The sequence below is a fragment of the Chrysoperla carnea genome, chromosome 5 (genome assembly GCF_905475395.1).
Source record: "Chrysoperla carnea chromosome 5, inChrCarn1.1, whole genome shotgun sequence".
Taxonomy (NCBI): domain Eukaryota; kingdom Metazoa; phylum Arthropoda; class Insecta; order Neuroptera; family Chrysopidae; genus Chrysoperla; species Chrysoperla carnea.
This window is the reverse complement of record NC_058341.1, coordinates 11,864,542-11,883,380: the sequence shown is the minus strand read 5'-3', so window position 1 is coordinate 11,883,380 and position 18,839 is coordinate 11,864,542. Positions and strand designations below refer to the sequence as shown.

Below are 18,839 nucleotides of genomic sequence, written 5' to 3'. Positions count from 1 at the left end.
TGTGAATTTGATGCTGTATTTAGTGACATGAAAATTATTCAGTTCGGAACTGTGTAGCCTACGGGTGATAGATATCTTAAATATTTATTAAATGATCAATAGTGTCCGACAAATTCCTTGCTGTGGTTTTTCAGGCCGATAACTTTAAGTAGAACTCAAAAGGAAGCCACTCACGAAATTTCAAGTATTTATTAATCATTCAACAAAAAGAGAGTGTCTCGCGATCTACTTGAAATTATACCGGAATTATTTTCATGCCTACAAGAAAATACTGTGACAAGGCTTAGAAAAGGCTCTTATAGATTGTAATAAAATAGTATCACTTACCAATAGTTGTAATCACAATAATAGAATAAAATAATGCTCCAGAAAATGTCCATTGTATGGCATTCTCATCTTCATTACCATCCCAACCGTCTTTTTTTATCGCTTTTAAAATATCCTTTTCAAAAATGGATAAGCGTTTAATGACAAAGTCTGTCCAATTTTCCATTCTTAAAAAATCTCCATTAATTGTCATGTTCCAAATATCCTCCGTAACATTGTTACGTATTTTTGAGATACTTCTCTTCACCTGAAAGAAATAGAAATAGTTGACATTTCTTTTCTTTTATCATTAAAATTAAAAAAATAGACAGAGATAAACGCAACAACAGACAAAATACTCCCCGAGAGCCTTTAGTCAGAGCTTTTAGCCAACAAATCGATCGAAATCAAGAAAACAAACTTCTAATTGGATGTGTCCACGCGAGATCCTTTATCAAATTCCATGATATACCCCTCATTTTCAAGCTTATCGGGCTGCCTACTGACGAAAAATAGACTCGCGATCTAAAAATTCACCGCCTAGGAAAAAACAGGCTAGGAAAATAATATTAAGGTTCAATTTTGTTCATTCTGTAATTTGTATACCATATTTGTAAAAAAATTGCCTATAAATAAAAACAAAGTAAATTTTTGTATCAGTTATATTATTTTCCTGGGTTGTTTTTAGCCACGGATACCGGACTGCAAAATTCTTCACGGGTCGAGCTAGTTTAAAATAATATAACTAATGATATTTTAGAGACACAAGAGGTTTTGGAGAATTCTCAGACTTCCTTTAAAAAACAGGTTCTCAACCTCCTTTTCTCGCTTGTATTTTCATATAGAATAAGTAGACATACACCAGCTAATTAAAATTCGCACGATCAAAATTTAGCAAGTCTAGTTTTTAATTAAAATTAAAAAAACATTTTAAAAAACACAAAACAATTTGTCCATAATAGTTGTGTAATAATTAAGTCCTTTTAAACGATAAATTGTTAATAATAAAACATGCATTAAAAAAAACATAAAAATGCAAATTTACTTTTTTCTCATTATCAGCTTCCAATCGACCAAATGTATATGCACCAAAAATACAATAAGCCACAACCATTGAAATAAGTAACGTATGTGAAAATATACACGTGGTTAATTTCCATGTATAATATAAAAATCTAGAACAACGACTCGGTTGTTGTATAATATCCTCTGCACCATACATTCCTAATTCCAGTTGACGTGATCGATTCGACATTTTCACAAATAATTAAATGATTAACAAACACAGCACCATTCATTTATTATTATTTTATGTATTATTTAAGCACATGTTTCAATCATGTTCTTCTTTCGTTGTATGTTTCTTTTGTTTCATTCTTTTTGTTTCAATTTATTTCTTGTTTTTATGTAATTTGTTCATAATTCATTACTTAACTGTTATACAAGTTGTCTAACCCTATACACAAAATAAAGTGCTTTTTCTCATATTGATAAAAAAAAAGGTTTGTTAAAATATTTAAAGAAATTACTTGACTTTCAAGAGAAGAAAATGTTTTTTTTACGATTCTATGTACAGAAAATGGAGGAATGAGTTTAAGGCGTGAGAAAATCTGCTTTCCGCTATGCTACAAAATTTTATCTGAATGTTAATATTCAACATCAAATTCTTTTTGGATGTGGCCACTAAAAAAAATCTAATGAAAAGTGAAACACACGCAATTTATGCGAAAAGTGTGTGAAAATTGGATATCTAGTTTGCATCAGATTCCAATAAAGAAAAGTTTTGGTAACATGTCGATGAGAAAGATGTTAGATAACTAAAATTTTTTTGTTATATTTTTCCCAAATGTTTTCTACTGAAAATTTTTATTATTAAATATTAATTAAATTGTTTAATTATTGAACCATAATTAATAATTTATGTTCAAATAATAATTTAATTACAGATTTGTATATAAAATAATTTTAATTCTCGGACGACACATCAAATCAAAATTCATAAACACTAATGAATATGACGAAATCACCAAAATATAGGTAGGTAGAAAGAGAACTAGAACAAAGATAATTAAAAAGCAGGAAATAATAAATTATATGGAGCAATAGAGCGCATACAACAACAATGTATAACAATCATCGTCATTGTTTAATTAACGTAATATAAATCGAATTGGTGAACTTGATTAGTTCAACAACTGTTTTAAGCGTGACACAATCAAAATATCTGTACCTATATGCGCTAACCATTATTACATATTGTTAGTATTGTAGAGGTTGCACTTAAATTTGGATACTAACTTGAAAAAAATTATTTGAACTAGTAATGGGCAAATAATCTAGTTTCAACTTCAGATTCTTTTTTATCTGTTTGATGCATAGCGGATTTCACACTCTAGTACAGTAAAAGATGTTAATGAAACCGCTCAATTTTTTGCTAAAACCTGTTGGAATACATAAGTTTCAAATATCATTCGTAAACTGTGAGTTAGTTACACAAATGTTTCTATTTGTTAATAAACAATAGCATATTATAAAACGATGATTTAAAAAATTAATATTTAGGCAACTTGTATTGCGTATGCATCATACATGTATAATATACGAAATACAAGTTGCCTATTTGTTAATTTTTTAAGCCATCTTTGTATGGAAAATTTATTGTTTATTACACAAATAGGGCCATTTGCGCAACTAACTCTTGATTTATTTCATTTTCCTTAATCTGTTACATCTTCGACTGTACTACATTCTGATATTATAGAATAATTTCATTTGAAAGACTTTGATTGTTCATGAAGATAAATTTTAGTATAGACGGCCTAGGGAACGTCATTGTCTTAAGAAAGATATTGTAGATCTTTTTTACAGAACATTTACGATTGTACAACTAGACATTTTTTTTTTTGCCTTTAGAAGGATTGATAATAATAAGTTTATTTACAAAAAAATTGAGATTTAAATCGTGGTTCAAGAGTGGAATTAATCGAAAACGAATTTATCCTATTTCCTATTCTATGCCATTTTTGGTCTTCTTTAGGCCTGTAAGCTGGATCAAGCGATAAGAAATAGTCCATAAAAGAGTGGAGATGACAGATTTACATGGTTGTTCAATAAGATGTTACCATGTAAATGGGATAGACTGAGAGAGACAAGATATTAAGTTCTTAAAATACACGTCTCACCCATTTAACTGATAAGACTATAATAAATAAAATGTCTTCTATTTACATGTTAACATCGTGTTGAACAACCCTGTATCGTTAGATCCACATCAACAACTGCTAATAAAAAACTGCAACTCGAATAACTTGGAAACATGTAGATTTTTAAATGTGCCATGTTTGGAACTTCATAAAATACCTACTTCTCCTTACAATCACCCTTCCGCAAAATCCTTTCACTACCTAACACTGGGAATTTTTTTTGCAAAAGGTATCCAAATTTCGTATATGATCGCTCAAACATTACACTGCAATTTAAATTTACAATAAAATAATAGCATTTGTATAAAAATATTTCTTTATATGTTTGGAAAATTATTATGGTAAATTTTTTTAATGTGTTATTCACAAATGTTCACGATTTTTTACATAGATTTTTTTTATATAAAAAAAAAACATTCACGAACACAAAAAAACTGAATATTTAAATTGTTGCAAATAACAATCATATACACAAACACAGCAGTGATGGAATTTAAAAAATATTAAAGTTTTTTTATTATTTTTATCAAAAACATTTTTATTGTTATATGTAGAAATCAACAAACACTCTAGAGATTAGTATTTTGAACTATTGGTGAATTCAGAAAACTGTTATAACTATAAGTTTTTATAAGTTCTAAGAATGTGAATAATAAGTTTTATTTCGAGACTGTCTTTTTAATAAGGTGTCTTGAAAATGGTTTAAATGAAAAAAAATAACATAATTCTATCAAAACTTGATGTTTTTTTCCTTGGAAAGTTTGTACAAAAATTTTTCAAACTTAATCGAATTCATAGCTGCAGAAATATTTCTTACAAATTTCTATATTGCTTCATTATATTATTATTTATTTAATTTTCACGCAATGTTTGTGTCATTCATGTAATGTAATTGTCTGTATTTTTAAATAATTGTTTTATTTATTTATAGATATAGGCAATATTATTACATAAGTTTTGAAATCATTGTATGAAAATTATAATTAACAAGTGAACAAGTAATGGAGTGAGTAAATTGTTGAAATGCTTTTGACAATTTACTCACTCAATTACTTGAAACTCTTCTCAAAGAAGTGACTGACTTAATATTTACAAGACCTCATTGACCTATGTTACTCATTTAAGAAGTCAAACTCACTTTTTACGTCCTGATCACGCAATAAAAATTTCAACTTGATATCTCTTTTCGTTTTTGATATCTGTTATCGTGTTGACGGACGGACAAACGGACAAACGGATGGGCAAAAGAAAATGAGCTAATTAAGTGATTTTATGAACACCTTTACCAAAAGTTTGTTCGTATCATTAAAATTTTTAGCCGTGTGAAAATAAGGAAATATTTGTTTCGTTTTATGATAATTTGAACCTAGTAAAACCGATGCCACTAGCTAAACCATTCCGAATAAATAATAATGATTCTAAATATACGAGTTTCCCAGATCTCAGATTTATGTTTTTTGTCACGAAGTTTATGTACAAGTTAGAAACAGTTTTTTCATTTAATATTCCAGAAAATGAAAAAGAAGCGTTTCTTATTGACTCATCCTATAAAATAATATGTATAAATTCTCTGTTCTTAATAAAAAGTTATTATGTTATACGTCAAGTCGTTTCCAAAATAACTTGATTTAAATATAGCACATTAAAAACGCCCGCAATCGCTTTGAATATATATTATTTCGGTAAGAAATAATAAATATGTTAAATAAACTAAACAGAAATAACTATACATATCACGTGTGTAAATAAATATGTTTCGAATCAATAAATTGTTAACCTTTTATTCATTTATTATCATTCTGGTATTACATTATTATTTTCTCTCAATAGTATTCTCCTAATTAAACAATTGTTTAGAGAATATATTAAAAGTATTTATTTTAAAATATCATTTGAATTTAACGCTGTTTTTTTTTTTTGTTGAATAAAAAAAAGATAGATGGCAATCAGAGCTAGATGTAACTGCTGCTATCTATTGACAAGTTTGAGAAACTATAAGATCTCCCTAGTTACCGACAAAATATGACACATAGTGCAAGTGTCAACAACTTGACAAGTGTAAACGTCAAAACTATTTTCATCAATGGATATATCCACCATGGATGATGAGGAATACTTAGAAGAAGATGATGGCCCAGAATTACTTATAAATTTTCCTCCCGAAGTACAAGCAGCAATTGAACAAGTAAGTTAAAATATTTCTAATTTCTAACCTCAATGTCTAAATTCATGAAATCTTTACAGGTGTTACCATCAAATGATCCACTTGATCAACCAAATTTTAACGCTGTAGATTATATAAATACATTATTTCCCACAGAACAGTCTTTATCAAACATTGATGATGTAATTTCGAAAATGGAATTAAAAATTCGTTCGATTGATGATGAAATTAGTACAGTAGTCCGTGGTCAAACAACGTCTCATCAAGATGGTAGATTAGCGTTAGAGCAAGCACAACGAGTTATACGTCAATTATTTGTACAAGTTAAAGATATTAAAACCAAAGCTGAAAAGTCTGAAGAAATGGTTCGTGAAATCACACGAGATATTAAGCAATTAGATTGTGCTAAACGAAATTTAACTGCAGCTATTACAACCCTGAATCATTTACATATGCTTGTAGGTGGTTTGGATAGCTTGAAATCGTTAACACAAAAACGATTATATGGGGAAATTGTTCTTCCTTTACAAGCTATTAGTGAAGTTATGGCTCATTTTCAAAATTATAATGACATTCCTCAAATACAAGACTTATCACAGCAAGTTGCAAAAATTCATGTAGAATTAGCTGAACAAATTACGAAAGATTTCCATGAAGCATTTGCTGGACCAAATGCTAAAAGTTTTGTTCCTAATAAACAATTAGCCGAAGCTTGTAATATTGTCTCGATACTTGATCCAAAAGTGAAACGAGATTTATTAAAATGGTTTATCAATCTACAACTACAAGAGTATATCCATTTGTTCCAAGAAAATCAAGATACCGCTTGGCTAGATAAAATCGATAAACGTTATGCTTGGATAAAACGACATTTACTGGAATTCGAAGATAAATTTGGTGCAATGTTTCCCGTAAATTGGGAAGTATCTGAACGAATAACAGTCGAATTTTGTCGAATAACACGAGATGAATTATCAAAAATCATGCAGAAACGAAAAACTGAGATTGATATTAAATTATTATTATACGCAATACAACGAACGAGTAATTTTGAAAATTTACTAGGTCGACGATTTACCGGTGTAACTTTGGAAGAAAGCTCGGATAAAGTTCGAAAGACTTCACAGATTCAAGAATCTGCAGCATCTAACGTGCCTAACGATAATAAAATTATTTCACCTTTTGATGGTTTAATTGGACAATGTTTTGAGCCATATTTGTATATTTATGTAGAAAGTATTAATAGAAATTTAGCGGATTTAATTGATCGATTCGTTCAAGATGCAAAACAAGTTCCACCTGGACAAATTGAATCGAGTGATGGTAGTTCGATGGTGTTACCATCTTGTGCTGATCTTTTTGTATTTTATAAGAAATGTATGGTGCAATGTACGCAATTGAGTTGTGGACAATCAATGTTAGATTTAGCAGCGATTTTTCAGAAATATTTAAAAGAATACGCAATTAAATTACTTCAAAATAATTTACCTAAAATTGGAAACAATTCTCAAACTATAGGTGAGAATCAAATGGATATAATTGTAAAAAAGTCGTGAATTAGTAAATAATTTGAGATAATTAAATCTTGGTATGTTTTTTGTAGGAAGTAGTGTTTCGTCTATAACCAGAGACTTACAAAATTTATCAACATCAGGTCTAATACAAAATTTTAGTAGTTTATTAAAAGAAGGTGATATTACACGATTTACGAAAGAGGAGCAAACTCGAATATGTTGTATTTTACAAACAGCGGAATATTGTTTGGAAACTACACAACAATTAGAAGAAAAATTAAAAGAAAAAATTGATTCTGCTTACAAAGATCAAATTAATTTATCACAAGAGCAAGATATTTTTCATACGTATGTCCATATTCATTTTTATAACTTTTTATCTTATATTTGGTCTTATATTTTGTAAATATTTTCAGAGTTATATCAAATTGTATACAAATATTAGTGCAAGATTTGGAATCAGCATGTGAGCCAGCATTAATTGCCATGATTAAGGTATTTTATTGTTTGCTGATTAAATCGTAAATGACTTAGTATAGATAAATTGTACAAATCAAACAAATTTTATCTTATTATCTCAATTTTAACCAAATCAATAAAGACCTTCTTATTATTTGACAGATTCAGTGGCAAAACATCGAATGTGTTGGTGATCAAAGTACTTACGTGAATGCAATTACATCACATCTCAAACAAACGATACCAATTCTACGCGATAATTTATCATCATCACGAAAATATTTCACACAATTTTGTATCAAATTTGCAAGTTCATTTATACCAAAATTTACACAAAACATTTACAAATGTAAGCCAATAAATACGGTGGGCGCTGAACAATTATTATTGGATACACATATGTTAAAAACTGTACTTATCGATTTACCATCAATTGGATCACAAGTGGATCGCAAAGCGCCACCACCCTACACAAAAGTTGTCATAAAAGGGATGACCAAAGCTGAAATGATTTTAAAAGTTGTGATGTCACCAACAGATCCAATTGATTCGTTTGTCAATCAATATCTAAAATTATTACCAGAATCTCAATTAAGTGAATTTCAGAAGATTTTAGATATGAAAGGATTGAAGAAAAGTGAACAAATCATTTTAATCGAAACTTATAAATCCAAACATCCGGGTAATTCCTTATCGGATAATCATACGAATAATATTGATCTATCATTCCAAAGTCCTGAACATGAGGCAGGACGTATTAGAAAATTAGAGAAGTTAATTAAAAAACGTTTACCGAATTAAAATTAAAGTCCCAAAAAGTAGTTTTTATATTTATTTCATATTGGTCTAATTTGTAGGCCGTTTTAGGAAATATATTTCTATCTCCTATTTCCTTGTTGTTGTCCTATTTTCTTTGCCATATCAGCAACATAATTTAGATTTTTTTGAAAGTTTAGAAAATTTAATTTCAAAATTCCATACCAGTTTTTTTAATCACAATACCTTAAAACAGTACTTTTTAAATTAAATTTGTCTATTTCGAAAAGACAAAATAGATTTATATTTATCGCATGATTTTTATCTGATTTCTTGAAAACAAATTTTAAAATATAAGAAAAATATTAGCTATAAAAGTAAGCGAAAAAACTTTACAAGAGAAAACCTTCAACAAGCATTTTTTGATTAAAAATTTATTGTTATATAATATTTTATCTTAAAAACCTTTCTAATTTCTTGTTTAAGGATTTTTCGTGCTACAGTATTGTTAAAAAGTTTTGGATTATATGCTATATATGATCCGAATTTAATTAATTTTAACTCGAGTTAGAGGCGGTAAATCAACTTCATTTTTTAATGGTAATTTTATTGTTAATTTCCTTGATAAACATTTAAAAAAATGTATAATTTTCTGATACTATGTCCATAGCAAGACAACAACTTTAAACTTTTAGAGTTTATACAAATTCAAATTCGGTACGAAATAGTTTTCTAATATATCAGAAAAATTAAAATCAGTTTCAACAAATTCAGATAAAAATTTTGTATTTTACTTATTTTAGTCATTCATAATTTATGAATTGTATTATATTGAAGAAAAAAGAATATTATTTTATCGTTAACACCTTTTTACAGAAACATGAAAGACACAATAATATTGTATTAAACGTATTTTTATTTTATTTATTAAATTTATTAATAAAAAATTACAATATGTACAGCTATTTACAAACAAATCTAATCTAGTGGAGGCCATATTAATGCAATTTCATTATGAGCAGATTCTGGCAACCATTTTTGATACGCATCCAATAAAACTGAAAACAAAATATACAAATCTTATTAATAATAATAATAATGCATAAGAGAGGTGCCGCAAACGAGTGGGCGGCTTCATCATACTCCATATACGCCTTACAAGTGGGCGTCTTCAAAAATCTACATGTTATGAAAGTGGTAGTTCAATCGACAGTCAAAAGTCTTATCCTTCTCAATCGGACTCTAGTGAGTTTCAGGCAAGCACAGTCGAATGGCTTGCTATGGTTAAACACTTACACAGTTTGACCTGTTACATACCCTGCACAAATTTGCAGTAATCAAGATGGGTAGGATAACCAACATATAAATGAAAAGAATAAAATATAATTTTCTAACTTACAATCAGGTTCAGTTTTCCAAATTGCTTTTAACTGCTCTCTGGAACCTGCTTTCCTTGACATTAATGTTTTCAAAAGAACATTAGTACGCGGTTGTAAATTTGCCCATGTTTTCACCATTGTACTAGGAGCATTCAATAATGATTTCTTAAACCGTTCTAATTTCTTGAACACTTGACCCTCGAGTATACATTTTGCAAACCACTTATATTTTGCATAACTTTCAGGAAATGGTATTTCCACTTGTGGTAATAACCAATTTTGGTTACCAAAACTACCAGTAACAGAGCAATACATTTTACCATTTTTGGGTTCATATCTGGGTTCAGGATCTTTTAAAGGTTCACCTAAGTTACAAACAGCCGAAGCGTATGTTGGCAACCATTCAGGTTCGATGGCGGTAACTCCTCGCATAAACATTTTATTATTTTCATAAATTTCTTGATAGACAACCCATTCGGGGGCAGTTTTTCGTAAGACTGAACTAGAATGCATAAAAATAGGTTCTTCTAATTCAGGAGCTTGATAAGCGTATTTGAACTTCGCTTTATCGACAATCTCTTTCACTTCAGTTACATCTAACTTCTTAGCCACTTGATCCGACATTCCACTTAATAAAATTTGGCGTAATAATTTGGCTTGAATATCTGTTGGAGGTGCCATTTTTGGATCAACTATTAAATCTAATTCCGGCATATTAGCTTTAATTTCATTAGTTAATTGTACTCGTAATTTTCGAATTTCAACAACAGCTTTATGTCGTAGACCATTATCATTACAAAATTTCTCCAAGGAACCTTGTGAATTTGCATATTCTGCAGCCCCAACAGCTCGTAACAAAACCATTGGATCTCCTAATAATAACGAATTGCCTACACCAGCCCATGCTCGTCTAGTTTGTTGCCATTTTTGTCGGATATTTTTTGCAGACATTTCATCAGTGTGGAATATTGGTACCTCTAATAGTACTTCGGGTACTGAAAGTGCAGCTACCATACATATTGTAAAAGGCAATAAATTCTGTTGATGACTTAAAGCCAACATTTTTCCAAAACGAGGTAATACAGGAAACTTACTAATGGCTCGTCCTAATGGCGTTACAGTCGAAGGTTTGTTGGTATCTTGTTCATTTGGTTGCAATGCTCCAATCTGTATCAATCGTTTTTCCGCTGACTTTAATTGAATCAAATCAGGAGCTGACGGGAATGGAAAATTGACAATTTTATCTATGTTCATACATTTCATTTGTAAATACAAATCGTCAACTGGTTTTTGTTGAATTTCTGGTTCAGAAAATTCTTTGAAGGTGTCATTAAACACTGCACTTGAATATAATCTGTAACAATGACCTGGTGCCGTACGTCCAGCACGTCCAGCTCGTTGGTTTGCAGCTGCTTGACTTGCCCATGTGACCTGATGTGTACTCACTCCTGTTAATTTATCATATAATCTAACTTTCGCTTTCCCTGTATCAATAACGTATTTGATGTTCGGAATTGTTAAAGATGTTTCTGCTACATTCGTTGAAACTACACATAATCGAGTACCTTCCGGTGGAGCCTCAAACACCTTGGCCTGTTTATACGATGGTAATAACGAATACAATGGTAGTGCCCATAATGGTTGTGAAGTGTTTTTCGTCACAATTTCGTCTTCCAATTCATCTTCACTTTCAATATCAGTTCCATCAGCAGAATCAACATCTTCGGTATCCGCAGGTAAACTATAATCATCTAAATTGATTTCTGGAAGTTTAATTTGTTTTTTCGTACGTTTTTTCTTCAACTTTCTCGAACAAAAATCATCATCCGAATCATTATCTGACACTTCTTCTTTTTCTTGATCGTTTTCGGATTCTTTCGATTTTTTCAATCTATAAGGGAAAGTTTTGCGTAATTTTCTAACTAACCAATTTACTTCTCTTTGTCCAGTAAGGAAAATTAAAATACCTCCTGCTGGTAATTGATTATGGATTTTAACAGCTTTTTTATAAGCTTCAAGTAAATAATTTTCATTTGTACGTTTATTAAAATGAATTGTAACAGGAAACTGACGAGAATCTATCTTTAAAACTGGTGGAGTTTGCTTGAATAACCTTGGATTTTCCGTAAAGTCTTCAATTCGTAATGTAGCAGACATAACTATTAACTTTAAGGGGTTTCCACGTTTATATCGTAAGGGGACAATTCTCGATAGTAAACCAATTAATATGTCAGTGTAAACACTTCTCTCGTGAGCTTCGTCTAAAATAATGACTGAATATTTACTTAAAATAAAATCACTTTCAATTTCTTTTAATAAAACACCATCGGTCATAAATTTAATTTTTGTTTTTGGTGTAACATTACCCTCAAATCGAATTAAATATGAAACTTCTTCTGATGTTAAATTCATTTCTTCGCAAACACGTTTCGACATGGAAATGGCTGCAACACGTCTTGGTTCTGTTATACCAATCATTTTTTCTTTAGCATAACCGGCTTCATACAAAAATTGTGGAACTTGAGTTGTTTTTCCACTACCGGTTTCTCCAGCTATAATAATGATTTGATTTTCATTGATTTTTTCCATAACAACTTGTTCTTCAGCTAAAATAGGTAACTTTAATCGGGCGGCTTGAATTTCTGGTTTTCTATTAACACTCACAAATGTAGCAGGTTTAGATTCAATTTTAATTTTAGGACTTGGGTTTTCTTTTGAATTTTCTTGCAGTTTCCCTTCTTCTGAAGTTTTATGAGTGATTTGTTCTTTAGACCTTTTTTCATTTTTCTGTGGTATTTCTGATACCTTAGAATTTTTATCTTCATTGTCATCTTCCTCAGACTTAATTTCGGGTTCAGGTACTGATACTTCAGCTTTGTCATTGTCTATTTCACTTAATTCACCATCTGAATCGCTAGAATCTTCACTGTTTTCTGATTCGGAGTCAAAACCTACAACATTTAGGTCACTAATTTTCTTCTTTTTATTAGTTTCATCAACTTCCGATTGCAATTTCCGTTTAAAACTTCCTTTAATTCCATTTAATTTAACTTCTTTAACAGGTTCATCATCAAATTTATTAAAATTACTTTGTAAGTTCAATTGCTGTTTAAAATTTCGAAGTCCTTTTGTCTGGATTGCAGCGATTGGTGTAAATTGTTTTAATTCCTCTTCACTAACTTGAACTTGCTTTAAGGCTTCTAGTAAAGACCCACGCTAATAAAAAAATAATAATAATTTCAATAAGTAAACAAAGCTCATTGAGGATATGCGAAAAAAACGAACCTTTTCCTTTTTCTTCTTACGTTCTACAATCTTCTCTAATACTTTTCGTTTTGATTTCGACAATAATTTAGTTTGAATAACTGCTTGTTGTTTTATTTTAGTTTTACGCTTCTTCGAGGGCAAAACTAAAGTATTACATGAATCATAACTGCTATTCTTGAACGAATCGTCTAATTGAATCTAAAAATTTCAAAATTATGGTTTATAGAAAATGGTTTTTATGAAAACAATTCCCAATATTACTTGTTTTGTTTTTGTATTATCGATGATAGTATCAACCACTTGTCGAGATTTCCAATTAAAGCCCTTTTTTCCCATTTTATTTTATTTTAAATTGTTTTCAAAACATAAAATATCAACACCACAGCAAAACGAATTCGCATTTAAGGTTATGTTTTTGTGTCAAATTTTTTAAGCACATGGTTTTGTAGCGCATATTTGAGAACTTTTTGAGAATAATGCAGTGGACCAGCACTACCAGCAGTGTGGAACAGCGCTACGAGATTGTAATTGTAAATAAGTAAGAAATTTTATGAAGTTAGCGTGGGATATTAATAAAATTTATGAAATCATAAATCAAAAAATTGCTCTCTAAATGCTCCTTCGGATTCCACAATTGCTCCAATTATTAAATAATTATTTAATTAAAAATTTCAATTCCAAATACAAAATTTGTATTTCTAATATCTCAGTAAATTGATAGTTTTTTCAAACGATTTTGCTATCAATAAATTGCTCCCGTTAAGTTTTTTCGGGATTTAACGATATCGATTTATAAATATTAAGTTATAATTTTTTGCTGAAAATCACTCCAATCACCGAGTTTCATCAAAACCAAAACAAAATTTTTTTTCGATTATCTCTATTTTATACCACTAATAAGTGGTACTTAGTACCATCTATGAATAATCACTCAAACTAACCATAATTCATTAAGTGACCTAGAGTGCCATCTATGACTACCCACTCAAACTAATAATATTTCATTAAGTGGTACATAGTGCCATCTATGAATTTTCACTCAAACTAATAGCATTTCATTAAGTGGTATATAGTGCCATCTATAAGTATCCACTCAAACTAATAATATTTCATTTAGTGTTAGTTCAAGTGATTATTCATAGATGGCACTATATGCAATTTGGTAAAATTTTAATAGTTTGGATGGATATTCATAGATGGCAACATACGACACTTAATAAAATCATAAGAGTTCGAGCGGATTTTCATAGATGGCACTACATACCACTTAAGAATTCAGGATTTTCATTCAAATTGGATACGAATTTTTTTTCTAAATGGCAATCGGACAAACAAATTAAATAATAAATATTTAAAAATCAAATTAGATAAAATTTATTTATAAAAAAATATCTAATTTCAATTAATTAACATAATAAATATAAATAAAATAAATAATATCAGCTCTCTTCATCAGAATCTTCTGCCAAAACATCTTGACTTAATTCCGTAGGGCACAGAGTCATTTCAAAGCATCGTTTAAATACAGTATGTACAATTTCAGGATCAGATTCTTTTACACCGTTCTCTACAGACTTTCTTCGTTTAGCATCATTTTCTATTACTTCTGGAAAATCTTCATCATTTAATAGCATATTTGTTATTTCTAACATATTTTCTTCGGTGTCAATTTGTGTTTCATTGTTGTTTGTGGGAGTAGGTATTTTACGTTTTACGGATTCTCTTGAACTTGATGTTCGTATTTTTATTTGTTTTGAAGTATTTTTATCTGAGACAGTTGATTGCGTTTCATCGTCAAGTCTCAATGTTGAAAGTACAAATGCTGCCTCAAAAGTTTGGTCATTTTTAGTTGAAACGATAAGTGGTCTGAAAAATTACAAAAATTAATTTTTAAGTTATAAAAATCAAAAAAAAAATTATTGTCTTAGTTTTTTAACTTTCATGAGTAGTTAGGAGCAAAAAAACTATGAAAATCTAGTTAATTTAGTTAGTAGACAAATAATTTCCAAGGGCTTGTTTGAAATCAATCCGAGAAATTGCCCTGAGTATGGGATTTTTGTCAATATCTCAGAAACTATTTTTTCGGAATTTGATAAAAATAGGATTATAGGATAATTTTGATCAAAATTGCAAAAATCGGATTCATTTGGTGATTGATCGAATATTTTCAATCGTATAATTCGAAAACACATGTAAAACAATATGGGATTTTAAATATAAAGCCTAGATCTTGAATGACTAAGAGGTACCTTGAAATTCACTAGCATTAACTATGCCACCGACTTAAATCTATTTGGAATAATGTTTCTAGAAATACCAGCTTCAAAGGATTCAAATTTGCCAACGCCATTTCTTGAAATATAGTTTCAAATAAATAAAATTTTACCGGCATGGCGGAGAAAAATTTCTTAACTCCCCTTTTCTGTATGAAAAAAATATATATATACTTACTTTCCACTTGTATCAAAATTAACTGAAACATTCAAATGAAAAGTTTCTGCAAATCCAATAGCAGCTCGAAACAACTTCAATGAAAATCGTATATCCGTTTCAGCTCCAATATCACATTTACTAAAATCCGTACTATGTATCGTAATTTGCGATCGTAGCATTTTAATACACATATCATTTTGCATATAATTACGTAACGTAATTTTATTTTTAAAAACATCAAATGAGATCTCATTATCTGTTGTTTGAAAATTTTGTAAGGCATGTTGAAATATCGAACTAGGTGTTGCAATCATATTTGAGTATTTATCAGCAAGATTTAGTTCCTCTAAAGTTTCACCATCTAATAAGTAAATTATGTGTGTTTTAATAATTTCATGTTTAAATCGAAATTTTAATGTTAGACTTTCACTATCCACAGAGTATTTCATTTTACACGTTAAAACCTAAAAATGAATTTGAAAATTTGTTAAAAAATTTTAATTTTGAATAAAGGTCTGCACCCAGGGGTAATATTTGACAGTCATTTCAAAACGGCTGGAAATTGAGCAGTTTTTGTCAGTGTCATGTCTAACCACTTCTGTTTCAAGGTGCCTGGAAATTTTTGGTTCACAATCTGAGGATAATAGATGTTAGGATGACTAAAGTAATTTTCTGATTTTTTTGTCGGTCATTTTAAATAGATCAATGAGAAATAAGAATCACCAGGCCAAAAAAAATTCTATGATAGAGCTTAACATCCGAAAAAAATGGATCTTAGGCTTGCAAGTTCTCACCAACTCACATTTCATTTAGACCTTAAAATTCTGGGAGAGGTTATTCGGACAATATCGTATGTTTAGCTTGAGTATCATGTTAAGATAATTGGGAGTAAATGATTAGCGTGAACAGAATATTATTTAAGTTTTTTGAGCTTTTCTCAAACCTTGTTAGGATCAGTGAATGAACACAATCACTGGGCTAACCAAAAAAGCCCAAAAAACCCGTAGACCCGTGCCAATTTGATTCATTAAAGGCACGGCCAAACCGTTAATCAGTGAATAAACGTAATTACAGGAAAGCCTATTAGTTTTCACTAGCTCCGATAACGAATTTGTAATCTACGTAAAAAAAGCTATAATTTGGTTTCTACCTAACGGTGTAGGAGCTTTTTTAAGACAATTCGCTAAGGATTGCGTTGACGTTATATAGCCCTTTAGATACAAGATAATATCCGAATATCCTTGTCGTAAAATAAAATTATAATGAAATAATTACATTTTTTTCTAAATTTGAGGTATTTTTAAAAGCATTCAACATTGCTTTCATCGGTAATTTACATTTCAAACAATCCGTTTGTTCCTCTTCAACATCTTGTACTTCATAAAACTGAAAAAATGCTGGCGTAAAATCGACCACAGCATATGCAGTTTTGGTCATATTTACAGTTCTAATTGATAATTTACTTTCCGATGGTTCTATATGAAGTGCATCTCCGAATCGGCATAGAGCGTGCAATGATTTTCCAAAAACTAAAATCAAAAATGTATTTTATATAAATTTGGGGGAGCCATAAATTGATTTGTCATGTTTAGCGTAAAATATTTGTGAGAAAATAAATTTTATAAAACTTAAGTTGGAATATACTATGGAAGAAAATGTGCCTCCTTGGCATGTTTCGTGGATTATTCTTGGGAAGGATAAGGTTTATAGAATGAAAACATGGAAATTTTATGTAAAAAAATTCGTACTTTTTAGATTACCACCAGGTATAACACAATTCATGATGAAAATATCTTCAATTATCCTAAATGAAATTAAAATTCACGATTATTTCTTAAAACCATTTTGAAAATCAGCACTTCTTTGCTGTCAACTCCATGCGCAATCATTGAGCGCAGTACTTTGACGGATTGATTATTAACATATTTTTATAATTAAAAAAAGTGTAAATTTATCCTACAAAAAGGATTCAGAAGTCTTTATAAACGTTTTTAAATATTTTAATTATACTAAGAATTAATCGTTTTAAAAATGGTAAGCATACTTTTTTAGTTTTCGTAAAGTTTTCGTAAAATTACAAATAAAAATTGTATTTTAACCTCCCACTTTAGTTAGTTTTAGTTTTGGGAGATTTACATATACCACATCGATGTAGCAGTTTACCGGCAAAGTTTAAGAAATTACTTGTTCCTGGAAGGATACAACATATATTATGTACAGGAAATCTATGTACCAAAGAATCCTATGATTATTTAAAGACATTAGCAAGCGATGTTCATGTTGTTAGAGGAGATTTCGATGAGGTAGTTTTTATAAAAATTCTTCCTTTTACAATTAACTTATTGTATCTTATGTTTATGTTTTTAGAATTTAAATTATCCTGAACAGAAAGTGGTTACTGTTGGCCAATTTCGGATAGGTTTAACACATGGACATCAAGTTGTACCTTGGGGTGATCCAGACGCGTTAGCACTTGTACAAAGACAATTAGATGTTGATATTTTAATATCTGGCCATACACATAAGTTTGAAGCGTATGAACATGAAAATAAATTTTATATTAATCCAGGATCAGCTACTGGTGCTTATAATCCTTTAGATACGTAAGTATTTTTGTACAATCTAATGCTTTTAGATGTAAAATAGATGACTCAAGCCCGTGTACAGGAAGCTTTTGTTCATAAAAACAAGAAAGTCTTTTTTTTGAGTAAGAGAACATTTTATTATGTCAAAATGTTCAAAATTAACTCTGCGAGGTACAGAAAAACACTTTTCCAAAACTCATTGCGTGTCCATCTCCATATCGCGATGTATATTGAGCGAGACTAAACCGTTTAGTCAATTTTAGACATAATCGATCTAGGGTATGTTTTGAGACGACCGTTTCAGCGTTTGAATTCTTTATCTGCTTGAAAAGCTAACTATTCAGTGGAAATGCGTTTCATAAATGGGTGCATTTATAGGAATATATTGTTCCCTCCCTCAATGGGAAGATTCAACCTTTTCCCTCCCCGCACACGGTCCTAAAATAACCAAATAATAATTGAATAATATTGTAAGCAAATATTAAATTTATATTCAATTTTCTTTTCCAGAACAATCATTCCATCTTTCGTTTTAATGGATATCCAAAGTACAACAGTCGTAACGTACGTGTACCAATTGGTCGGTGACGAAGTGAAAGTAGAACGAATTGAATATAAAAAAAGTTAGACAGAAATAGTTTTATTTAATATATCGCTTATTTCTTCAGTTGAGATTTTTTTAAACGATTAAAGTTTTTTTTTAATCGGACCAGAAACGACGAATGATTACGGTTAATGTAAAAAAAAAATTATACATATATATAAAATTTATT

At 29.7% G+C, this 18,839-nt stretch overlaps 5 protein-coding genes across 5 annotated transcripts in view; 2 read left to right on the top strand and 3 right to left on the bottom strand.

Annotated features, from left to right (window-relative positions):
* Positions 1-3,794, bottom strand: part of LOC123300518 — an 88,786-nt gene extending 84,992 nt beyond the window's left edge. Inside the window, exons 1-3 of the mRNA XM_044883102.1 lie at positions 3,671-3,794; positions 1,352-1,787; positions 328-574 (exon numbers count right to left, since the gene is read on the bottom strand). Of these exons, the coding sequence (XP_044739037.1) occupies positions 328-574; positions 1,352-1,561 (457 nt within the window). The 5' untranslated portion in view covers positions 1,562-1,787; positions 3,671-3,794. The remainder of the gene's footprint in view (positions 1-327; positions 575-1,351; positions 1,788-3,670) is intronic.
* Positions 3,795-5,477: 1,683 nt separating this feature from the next.
* On the top strand, positions 5,478-8,617 carry LOC123299787 (vacuolar protein sorting-associated protein 53 homolog). The gene is made up of 5 exons (XM_044882141.1): positions 5,478-5,694; positions 5,754-7,191; positions 7,277-7,535; positions 7,604-7,682; positions 7,809-8,617. The coding sequence occupies exons 1-5, from the start codon at positions 5,593-5,595 to the stop codon at positions 8,445-8,447; spliced, it is 2,517 nt and encodes an 838-aa protein (XP_044738076.1). The 5' UTR covers positions 5,478-5,592; the 3' UTR covers positions 8,448-8,617.
* Positions 8,618-9,360: 743 nt separating this feature from the next.
* LOC123300390 (probable ATP-dependent RNA helicase kurz) lies at positions 9,361-13,523 on the bottom strand. The gene is made up of 4 exons (XM_044882960.1): positions 13,310-13,523; positions 13,067-13,246; positions 9,802-12,997; positions 9,361-9,460 (listed from the first exon to the last, which is right to left on the bottom strand). Exons 1-4 carry the CDS (start codon positions 13,382-13,384, stop codon positions 9,381-9,383), a joined length of 3,531 nt encoding a protein of 1,176 aa, XP_044738895.1. The 5' UTR covers positions 13,385-13,523; the 3' UTR covers positions 9,361-9,380.
* Positions 13,524-14,487: 964 nt separating this feature from the next.
* Positions 14,488-17,381, bottom strand: LOC123300517 (cell cycle checkpoint control protein RAD9A-like). Its single transcript, XM_044883101.1, has 4 exons — positions 17,230-17,381; positions 16,757-17,010; positions 15,500-15,945; positions 14,488-14,914 (listed from the first exon to the last, which is right to left on the bottom strand). The coding sequence occupies exons 1-4, from the start codon at positions 17,261-17,263 to the stop codon at positions 14,488-14,490; spliced, it is 1,161 nt and encodes a 386-aa protein (XP_044739036.1). The 5' UTR covers positions 17,264-17,381.
* Positions 17,378-18,839, top strand: LOC123299863 (vacuolar protein sorting-associated protein 29). Its single transcript, XM_044882259.1, has 4 exons — positions 17,378-17,515; positions 17,593-17,784; positions 17,849-18,084; positions 18,577-18,839. The coding sequence occupies exons 1-4, from the start codon at positions 17,513-17,515 to the stop codon at positions 18,692-18,694; spliced, it is 549 nt and encodes a 182-aa protein (XP_044738194.1). The 5' UTR covers positions 17,378-17,512; the 3' UTR covers positions 18,695-18,839.

Coding starts and splice junctions, on each gene's coding strand:
- LOC123300517 (XM_044883101.1), bottom strand. CDS start 17,263: ATGAATTGTGTTATACCTGGTGGTAATCTAAAAA. Junction 17,011..17,229: donor ACCTGGTGGTAATCTAAAAA/GTACGAATTTTT, acceptor TTTTGATTTTAG/TTTTTGGAAAATCATTGCAC. Junction 15,946..16,756: donor CCTCAAATTTAGAAAAAAAT/GTAATTATTTCA, acceptor ATTCATTTTTAG/GTTTTAACGTGTAAAATGAA.
- LOC123299863 (XM_044882259.1), top strand. Junction 17,785..17,848: donor TTAGAGGAGATTTCGATGAG/GTAGTTTTTATA, acceptor TTATGTTTTTAG/AATTTAAATTATCCTGAACA. Junction 18,085..18,576: donor GCTTATAATCCTTTAGATAC/GTAAGTATTTTT, acceptor TTTCTTTTCCAG/AACAATCATTCCATCTTTCG.
- LOC123299787 (XM_044882141.1), top strand. CDS start 5,593: ATGGATATATCCACCATGGATGATGAGGAATACTTAGAAGAAGATGAT. Junction 7,192..7,276: donor AAACAATTCTCAAACTATAG/GTGAGAATCAAA, acceptor TGTTTTTTGTAG/GAAGTAGTGTTTCGTCTATA. Junction 7,536..7,603: donor GAGCAAGATATTTTTCATAC/GTATGTCCATAT, acceptor AAATATTTTCAG/AGTTATATCAAATTGTATAC.
- LOC123300390 (XM_044882960.1), bottom strand. CDS start 13,384: ATGGGAAAAAAGGGCTTTAATTGGAAATCTCGACAAGTGGTTGATACT. Junction 12,998..13,066: donor GTAAGAAGAAAAAGGAAAAG/GTTCGTTTTTTT, acceptor TTTTTTTATTAG/CGTGGGTCTTTACTAGAAGC. Junction 9,461..9,801: donor TTGGAAAACTGAACCTGATT/GTAAGTTAGAAA, acceptor TTTTGTTTTCAG/TTTTATTGGATGCGTATCAA.